At 51.7% G+C, this 9,843-nt stretch overlaps 2 protein-coding genes across 2 annotated transcripts; both read left to right on the top strand.

The window, feature by feature from the left end:
* Nucleotides 1-2,353: 2,353 nt before the first annotated feature.
* LOC122430841 (keratin-associated protein 5-4-like) lies at nt 2,354-9,772 on the top strand. The gene is made up of 2 exons (XM_043451733.1): nt 2,354-2,553; nt 8,810-9,772. Exons 1-2 carry the CDS (start codon nt 2,427-2,429, stop codon nt 9,274-9,276), a joined length of 594 nt encoding a protein of 197 aa, XP_043307668.1. The 5' UTR covers nt 2,354-2,426; the 3' UTR covers nt 9,277-9,772.
* On the top strand, nt 2,595-3,452 carry LOC122430844 (keratin-associated protein 5-4-like; the record flags this gene model as incomplete). Its single annotated transcript, XM_043451736.1, has 1 exon — nt 2,595-3,452. A coding segment is annotated over one exon (546 nt), but the record flags the coding sequence as incomplete, so codon positions are not given.
* Nucleotides 9,773-9,843: the final 71 nt, after the last annotated feature.

Raw genomic sequence — 9,843 nt, 5'->3', positions numbered from 1 at the left:
CAAGCAGCCCCGTGCACACTGGAGAAGACTGCTATTTATAAAATATAAATGTCAATAGCTTAAAAAAAATATATATATATATATAAATGTCAATAGCTTAAACATAAGTGCAAATATAATAAACTTATTGTAATAACTATATTATAGTCTATAATTATATAATTATATTATTATAATTATTGTATAATATAATATACAATATTTACCATATATATTATATAATTATAAATTTATATAAATATTATTATTTAATTATATATTTAAATATAATTAAATATATTTAACATGTTTATTATTTATTTATTATATATGTTATATTATGTTATATTTATATTATATATTATAATAGATATTATTAATATTTATTATTTATATATAATTTTATATGTATTATATTTTACCATAATATATCATATATAATATATAGTATTATTATATTATATATTATATAATTATAGTATATTATATATAATATTTGAAGAAGGAAATGGCAACCCACTCCAGTATTCTTGCCTGGAAAATCCCATGGACAGAGGAGTCTGGTAGGTTACGGTCCATGGGGTTGCAAAGAGTTGGACACGACTGAGCGACTTCATATATAATATTATTAAAATTATTTTAATATTAAATATAAATGTTAATATGTTATTATACTTATATTTAATATCTTACATAATATTATATTATATGTTATAATAAATATAATAAAAATAAATATCAATATCGAAATACAAATATCAATAGCCCCTTGCAGACCAGCAACGATGCCCCAGCACAGCCCAAAATAAATAGATAAGTGTGATAAAAAACAAACCAACCCTCAAGCAGCCGAAAACCCACAGGGAGCAAACACGGTCCTCACACGGGTCCTGCCCCAGCGAGGAGGGCTGCCATGGAGCACAGGCCAAGTGAAGCCACTAGGAAATCAGTGAACCACGGCGGGACCACATGGGGGGGCGCCTCCCTGCGAGGCCCCCAAGGCCGTGGGAGACAGCGCTGCGCTGCCCGCCGCAGCCTCACTCACTGTTTTCCCCGCTGAACCACCCGCAGATACTTGTTTGCTTCCAACGCCCACAGCCTCACGCCCTGCTGGGCTCAAGGCCTGAGCTGCAGGGGGGACCAGCGGTCAGCCACGGAGCTGGCACGGAGCGGCCACTGGCCACTTCCGGTCCGTCAGGCCCAGAATCAACAAAGAGGTTTTGTGCTGCCTGCAGTGACTAATCCTGATTACCAAAGAGAAACCGAACCGCCGGTCAACAAGCGAAGTAAGGAAGCCGCCAGTCATCCCTCATAGGGGCAGATAACTGGTTCCAGGACCGTGTGAGCGCCAACATCCAAGGATGCTTGGGTCTCTTGTATAAAACGGCGTTGGTGTGTTGTTGTTTAGTCACTGAGTCGTGTCTGACTCTTTGCAACCCTGTGGGCTGTAACCTGCCAGGCTCCTCTTTCCACAGGATTTCCCGGGGAAGAACACTGAAGCGGTTGCGATTTCTTCCTCTGGGGGATATTCCCGACCCAGGGATGGAACCCACATCTCCTGCGTTAGCAGGTGGAGTCTTTTCTGCTGAGACACCAGGGAAGCCCATAAAGCAGCACAGTATTTTCATTTGATGATGCACGTCCTCCTCTGCGCTTTAATTCATCTCTAGACGACTTGTGATACCTAATACTAAGTCAATGCTACATAAATAGTTGTACACACAATGTAAATGCTATGCACACTGTTGGCAGCAGGGCAAATTCAAGTTTTGCTTTTTGGAAACTTCTGGACTATTTCCGGAATATTTTCAATCCCCAGTTGGTTGACCCTGGCTGGCTGGATATAGGAGATCCCTTGAGGCATGGTCAGCATGGCCAGGCCTGGGACTCAAGATCCCTGGAAAACTGCAACAACCCAACTCAGGCAAGACCTACTGTGTGGCCAGGGCTGCAGGTGACAAGTGCTCCTGAGATTAACAGGAAGGACTTTCCCACCGCCGGGCCTCCTGCCTGGCGATCTCTCCATGCCCTGAGGCCGCCTCTTGTGAGCCCTATCAGCACCATCAAGACTTCACAGTCCAGACGCGGTCAGGCGTCCTGCCAGGGTGATGACCAGTAGGGCCCTGAGGGCCCGACTTCTGTCTCCGCAAACAAGGAACACAAGCCCATCAGGTGATGAAGCCATGTGCTGGGAACACGCAAGTCACAGCAGGAGGGTCTCTTATAAACACCACAACGTGTTCATGACTAAATCTGTTTTAAACACTCAGAATTTTTCTGCCGGAAAGTAGTGCAAACAGGAACCAGGAAGTGAGCATGCGCCCAGCATCTCACCTGACCCTGCACAGATATATAGAGGCTCCTGGCCCAGGAGGCCCCACACTGAGTACCTTCTCTCTCTCTCCACCTGCTCCTCTGACCTGCTCCACCCTCAACCCACCAGAACCATGGGCTGCTCTGGCTGTTCCGGGGGCTGTGGCTCCAGCTGCTGCGTGCCTGTCTGCTCCTGTGTGCCCGTCTGCTCCTGCTCCGGCTGCGGCAAAGGGGGCTGTGGCTCCTGTGGGGGGTCCAAGGGGGGCTGTGGATCTTGTGGGGGGTCCAAGGGGGGCTGTGGATCTTGTGGGGGGTCTAAGGGGGGCTGTGGCTCCTGTGGGGGGTCCAAGGGGGGCTGTGGATCTTGTGGAGGGTCCAAGGGGGGCTGTGGCTCCTGTGGGGGGTCCAAGGGGGGCTGTGGCTCCTGTGGGGGGTCCAAGGGGGGCTGTGGATCTTATGGGGGGTCCAAGGGGGGCTGTGGATCTTGTGGCTGCTCCCAGTCCAGCTGCTGTGTCCCCGTTTGCTGCTCCCAGTCCAGCTGCTGCAGACCCTGTGGCTCCTGTGGGGGGTCTAAGGGGGGCTGCGGCTCCAGCTGCTGTGTGCCCGTCTGCTGCTGTGTGCCAGCCTGCTCCTGCTCCGGCTGTGGCAAAGGAGGATGTGGCTCATGTGGCTGCTCCCAGTCCAGCTGCTGTGTCCCTGTTTGCTGCTCCCAGTCCAGCTGCTGCAAGCCCTGCTGCTCCCAGTCCAGCTGCTGTGTCCCTGTTTGCTGCTCCCAGTCCAGCTGCTGCAAGCCCTGCTGCTCCCAGTCCAGCTGCTGTGTCCCCGTTTGCTGCCAGCGCAAGATCTGATTCTTCAACACACACCCCAGTACGTATCAGATGCCCTGGATGGAGATCAATACTGGACCTCAAAGCGCTGAATCCCAGCCCTGGCCTGCTGTTTTGGGAACGTGGGAGCAGGGGTGTTTGTAGTAGAAGGAGCACACCCAGCACACCCTTGAGAGGGCCTGACCCCTGACCTCCCATCAGCTTCCTGTGAAAAGCCTCGACCGCAGCCCTCAGACGTCTCCCCTGACCTCACCGGCTTAATTCTCTGTCATGGGCTACAGATTCTGAGAATCCTTGCAATTCCTTTCAATAAACGTATCCCTTCCCCGCACACCTCCTGGTCTTATCGTGATTGTTTTCTCACTGTTTCTGGTAGTTTACCATTTCAACATCCCTCCTCTCTCTGGACTGTTGTCTCTTTTGGATTTCCTGAATCCCAACAGAGCATTCAGCAACCCACTGCTCCAAGCAACCCAGAGTGCTCAGCACTGTGGGGCTCAGGCGAGAACCCGGCACACACCTGCCCCCGAGACGGCTTGACTGCGGCGGGGAGGGGGGCAACCCTCATCGGGTTCGGGAGGGGGCGACAGGGACACCAAGGGAGGGACGGCGTGAAGGTCTGAGACAGGCTGTAGAGGGGGTGCGGGCCAGCCCCGTTTCTCGGTAACTTGGGCGTAAGAATTTTGAACACAATGACCGTTTGGATCTGCGGCAGGAAGCTGAGCCGTCGAGAGAGGTGTGTCGCTGCATCAGAGAACTGAGAGCGACCCGAGTCCCCGGTCTTCAGTGTGGTTCCGCATAAGCTCCACTGGGTGGCGCTGGAGCTGCTGCAAGTGGTTTCGCATTTGCTTGAAAGGCATTTCTATTTTCAAGTCTTTTTTTTTTTTTTTTAAAAAAGCAGACAGGGAAATCCCACGCTACCCATGAGCCTGAATCCTGGAGACGACCAGCCCTTCTGCTGAGAAGGGAGCGAGGCTGCGGTGCAGACACTGACGTCTGCTCTTCAAGTTCAGAGAGAGGCGTGTGTGTGCGTGTGCGCGTGTGCTCACACGCACATCAGAGGACGAGGGGGACGCCTTCTGAACCAAGCGGTCGCAGAGCTCGGAGGCCACCATAGCCAGTCGTGTACCTGGAAGGCTCCTGAGGCCGGGCTGGGGACCCCCCAAGTGTGCACCCGTCACGCCTGGTGCTGCTGCCAGCCGCTCTGCGCGTGTTCCCGCCGGGGCCTCGGGCTCCACGGCCGAGACCCGCAAGTGCTAAGCGGAGACGCTGCAGACGCGGGCGCTGCTCAGCGAGCCACCCGCGTCCAGCTGCCTCCTCGTCGGCGCCGGAAACCGGCCACGTCCAGCCACAGAGAGAAGCCCGCTCGGCCTGGGGCCAGGGCGTGCGCACCGGGGCCGCAGCCTTCATCTCCAAACTCTTAGGTCGCGTCTGCCCGTTCCGGCCTTTGCTTTCTGGACCAGACTCTCCATTTGGGACAGGACCGTCTCCCAGGCTGGGAGCAGGGGGCAGATAAAGAGCACAGCGGGGGTGGGGGTGGGGCGGGGGGCGGGTAAACAGAGTTTGGGCTCCCATGCTTGCCTGCAGAGCTGCTCAAGACCTGGCGGAGCCCCTGGGGTCCGCCGCCGGGCAGGTGGGACTCTGACTGTCCTGCTGCTGTTATGCTTCTTGTTCAGTCGCTAAGTCATGTCTGACTCTCTGCGACCCCACGGGCTGCGGCACACCAGGCTCCCCTGTCCTTCACTATCTCCTGGAGTTTGCTCACACTCACGTCCATCGGGTCAGTGATGCCATCCAACCATCTCATCCTCTGCCACCCCCTTCTCGGTTCGTCTTCAATCTTTCCCAGCATCAGGGCCTTTTCCAATGAGTTGGAGCTTCAGTTTCAATAAATATTCAGGACTGATTTCCTTTAGGATTGAATGGCTGGATCTCCTTGCAGTCCAAGGGACTCTCAAGAGTCTTCTCCAACACCACAGTTTGAAAGCACCAATTCTTAAGTGCTCAGCCTTCCTTATGGCCCAGCTCTCACATCAGTACATGACCACTGGAAAAACCATAGCTTTGACTAGACGAAACTTTGTCGGAAAAGTGATGTCTCTGCTTTTGAATACGCTGTCTAGGTTTGTCATAGCTTTCCTTACAAGGAGCAAAGGTCTTTTAATCTTATGGCTGCAGTCACCATCGGCAGTGATCTTGGAGCCCCCAAAATAAAATCTGTCCACTTTCTCCCATCCTACTTGCCATGAACTGATGGGACTGAATGCCATGATCTTGGTCTTTTTAATGTTGAATTCTAAGTCAGCTTTTCCCCTCTCTTCCTTCACCCTCATCAAGAGGCTCTTTAGTTCCTCTTTCCTTTCTGACTGTCCTGGGGAGACCAGACAAGACCAGCGCGTGTGGCCAGCAGTATCACATGCTGCATCATCTAGGCCCTGGCTGAACTCGGACAACGCAGGTATTTTCTCTCTTTGCCTCTGTTAAGGCAGGTGCCCCCTTCTGGGTTTCTGCAGTTGGGTTTTGGACGTAAGCTGCCACCGAGCTTCCAGCCATGCCTTTCCAAACTCTGACCACCCAGACAACCTGCTGACCACTGTTCCTGAATCCTAAATCCACCTCTTCTTTCCTACAAACAGAACAGCTTCATTAGACCCTGCAGGCTCTGCTCACGACTGGCTGCTCCTCCACCGCCTGCGGGGCCAGCCTATCCCCCAGGCTGTGATGCAGCAAACGTCCACTCAGGAGGCTGAGCCTGGCACAGGCCAGGCCACGAGGCTTCTTCCTCCACTAGTGGCCCCAGGAAATCCACTGGAAGCCATGTAGGGAAGGGAGAATCCGGTCACCCCGAAGTCTCTCTGGTGTGAGCATGCGGCAGTCAGGAGTCTCGGAAGAGGAGTTGGGAGAAGTCTGCAACAGCGGGTCAAAGGGACAGGGAGGAGCCACCAACCAGACTCACCGCGCACAAGGTGCCCGGGGACTCAAGGGTAGACCTGGGTCTGGAAAGGGGCAGCCACGCCCACCAGGAAAAGGGCTGAGGTTCCTCTTGTTTGACCCTTAAAAAGTCTCTTCTGAGAACTGACATGCATGGATAACCTTGGAGAATAAAGAAAGTATGAGAGATGCCCGTTTTTGGTTTTTTTTTAAATTACATGGGATCAACCAAAATATGAACACTCTACGACTTCCCTGGTGGTCCAGTGGTTAGGAAGCCACCTGCCAGTACAGGGGACATGGGTTCGATCCCTGGCCCAGGAAGATGCCACGTGCTGCCACAGGGCAATTAACCCATGCACCACACTACTGAGCCTGTGATTCTAGAGCCCGCACTCCACAGCAGGAGGAGCCACTGCAGTGAGGAGCCCGTGCTCCACGGGCCGAGGGTCGCCCCTGCTCACCACAACTAGAGAAAGCCCACGTGCAGCAAGGAAGACCCAGCACGCGTGCACACGCACACACACAGACACACACACACACCTGACGCTCTAGAGAGTGGGATTGTGGGTAATTTGCCTGCTTCTCTACTTCTCCCATTTTGTTTAACCAAGACCTCATTTTTCTCTTGAGAAATAATTGAAGTATCTCTCTCTCTTTAGTCACTCAGTCATGTCCGACTCTTCAGTCGTGTCCGACTCTGCGACCCCATGGACTGTAGCCTGCCAGGCTCCTCTGTCCATGGGATTCTCCAGGCAAGAATACTGGAGCGGGTTGCCATTTCCTTCTCCATTTGAGTATAATGCTATCTTAGTTTTGGGGGTACAACACAATGATTTGATATATATATATTGTGAAACGATCACCACAGTGCATCTAGCAGCAGGCTCACCTTCTAATTACAATTTTCTTCTTGTGACCAGATCTTTAGGGTCTCCTGTTTCGGCAACTCTGAAACATAGAATACAGTATCGTTAACTATTGTCTCCACACTATACATTAGGTCCCCAGGACCTATTTATCCTGTAACTGGCATTTCTATCTTTTGACCCCTTCACCCACCTTGCCCACCCTTCACCCCCTGCCTCGGGCAACCCCAACCTCTCTCTCTACCTATGAACCTGCTAGGTTTGGGGGAGTTTTACATCCCACATTATCAGTGAGATCACACAGGATCTGTCTTTCTCTGTCTGACTTATTTCACTTAGCTTAATATCCTCTGAGTGTTCACTTGCCCAGTGTCCGACTTTTTGTGACCCCATGGACTGTAGCCCACCAGGCTCCTCTGGTCACGGGATTCTCCAGGCAAGAATACTGGAGTGGACTGCCATTTCCTTCTCCAGGGGATCTTCCTGACCAGGGATCAAACCTGCATCTCCTGCGTCTCCTGCACTTCAGGCAGATTCTTATCGCTGAGCCACTGGGTAAGCAGCCACAATATCCTCTAGGTCTATCCATATTGTCCCAAAGGGCAGGACACCTTTCCTTCTTTTTTTTTTTTTTTCCTTTCCTTCTTTTTATAGCTGAATAATATCCCATGATACGCCACATCTTCTTTATCCATTCACCTTTAGTGGACATTTAGGTTGCTTCCATATCTTGACTAATGTAAATAATGCTGCAGCAAACATAGGGGTCCAGATGTCATTTCAAGTTAATGTTTTCATTTCTCTAAGATAAATATCCAGAAGTAGAATTGCTGGATCATATGCTAGCTCTATTTTTAATTTTTTGAGGAAACTCCATACTGTTTTCCACAGTGGGTGCCCCAATTTACAGCCCCATGAGCAGTGCATGAGGGTTCCCTTCTCTCCACCTCCTCACCTTGCAATTTGTTTTCTCTCTGATAATAGCTGTTTGCAGGTGTGAGATGATATCTCGTTGTGGTTTTGATTTGCATTTCTCTGATGGCTAGTGATGCTGAGCATCTTTTCATGTGTCTGTTGGTCATCTGTATGTCTTCCTTGGGGGAAAAAACGTCCATTCAGATACCTGCCTGTTTTTTAAGCAGGTCGTTTGCCTGTTTTTGTGTTGTTGTTTTTTCTCCACTGTTGAGTGACATGAGTTCTTTGTATACTTTGAATATTAACCCTTTATCAAATAGGACTCATCAGATGAGTCACAAATATTTTCTCCCACTCAGCGGGTGGCCTTTTAACTTTGTTGATGGTTTGGTTTCCTTGACTGTGCAAAAGCTTCTTAGTTTGAGACAGTCCCGCTTGCTTACTTTTGCTTTTGTTTCCACTACGAACCTCAAATTTTTAAAAATAAAATATTGAAGATAAATAATGGGGAGATTTTCAGCACAGAAAACAGACGTTGAGAAAGATCCCAGGACCCCCAGTTATATGTAGTCAACAGAAAACTGGAAACAGCACAAGATGGAGCTGTTCCTTTTTACAGGAAACAAACAAGATGCGGAAAAATCCAGACTTAGAAACCGAGGAGGGTGTCTGCTGGGAAAACTCAGCAGAAGCCCATGGGTTCCAGGCCCACAGACAAGACACAACACAGACGGGAACCAGGAAGTGAGCACGTGCCCAGATCACACCTGCCCGGGCAGGTATATAGCGGCTCCTGGCCCAGGAGGCCCCACACTGAGCTCCTTCTCTCTCTCTCCACCTGCTCCTCTGACCTGCTCCACCCTCCACCCACCAGAACCATGGGCTGCTCTGGCTGTTCCGGAGGCTGCGGCTCCAGCTGCTGTGTGCCCGTCTGCTCCTGTGTGCCCGTCTGCTCCTGCTCCGGCTGTGGCAAAGGGGGCTGTGGCTCCTGTGGGGGGTCCAAGGGGGGCTGTGGCTCCTGTGGCTGCTCCCAGTCCAGCTGCTGCAGACCCTGCGGCTCGTGTGGGGGCTCCAAGGGGAGCTGTGGCTCCTGTGGGGGGTCTAAGGGGGGCTGCGGCTCCAGCTGCTGTGTGCCCGTCTGCTGCTGTGTGCCAGCCTGCTCCTGCTCCGGCTGTGGCAAAGGTGGGTGTGGCTCCTGTGGCTGCTCCCAGTCCAGCTGCTGCAAGCCCTGTTGCTCCCAGTCCAGCTGCTGTGTCCCCGTTTGCTGCTCCCAGTCCAGCTGCTGCAAACCCTGCTGCTCCCAGTCCAGCTGCTGTGTCCCCGTTTGCTGCTCCCAGTCCAGCTGCTGTGTCCCCGTTTGCTGCTCCCAGTCCAGCTGCTGCAGACCCAGTTGCTCTCAGTCCAGCTGCTGTGCCCCCGTGTGCTGCCAGTGCAAGATCTGAAGCTGTGTCCAGGGACCTCAAGTGGCTTCCAGGAACCCAGGAATCTAGGAAGTGACCGGTGCCCCATCCCAGATTAGCAAGTGGCGGTTTTGAATCCATCTTTTCTAGAATGGGGAGCCCAACTCTCCAGTCCCAGCAGATTGCTTCCCAGATCCAGTAGAAGGGGGACCTCTTCGTGTCTTCTGTCCGTTCTGGATCCCCCCCTCCTCCGCCTCGAGGAAGTCATTTCTTTCCCAGTCTCCGAAATGACTGCAGTTCCCACAGGCCCCTGATTCCTGGAGCCCATTGCCCCTCGTGCTTCGGACTTGGCTGACCTAGCCCATCCCACAAGGCCGACATCCAGACCACAGACCCAGGAGGTGCCCCCCACTCCCTTCAGCCCTGCATCAGCTGGCCCAGCGCCACCCTTCAGCAGGATTTGCCTGTGCCTCCGTCACCGGCCACAGTCCAGTCTGGACCTGGTGATGGCTCTAAATAAACACATTCCCCTCTCAAGGATTCTGTCTCCATGATACTTCTTTACTTTTTTAATGTTCTTTTAAATTTCTTTGGCTCCACTGGGTCTTA

This window comes from Cervus canadensis, chromosome 29 (assembly GCF_019320065.1).
Source record: "Cervus canadensis isolate Bull #8, Minnesota chromosome 29, ASM1932006v1, whole genome shotgun sequence".
Classification (NCBI taxonomy): domain Eukaryota; kingdom Metazoa; phylum Chordata; class Mammalia; order Artiodactyla; family Cervidae; genus Cervus; species Cervus canadensis.
This window is presented reverse-complemented; position numbering and strand designations above follow the sequence as displayed.

What these genes read in the sequence shown, in the direction of transcription:
- LOC122430841 (XM_043451733.1), top strand. Translation starts at nt 2,427, where the DNA reads ATGGGCTGCTCTGGCTGTTCCGGGGGCTGTGGCTCCAGCTGCTGCGTG. An exon ending in CTCCTGTGGGGGGTCCAAGG is followed by an intron (nt 2,554 to 8,809) that starts GGGGCTGTGGAT and finishes GCTGTGGCAAAG; the next exon opens with GGGGCTGTGGCTCCTGTGGG.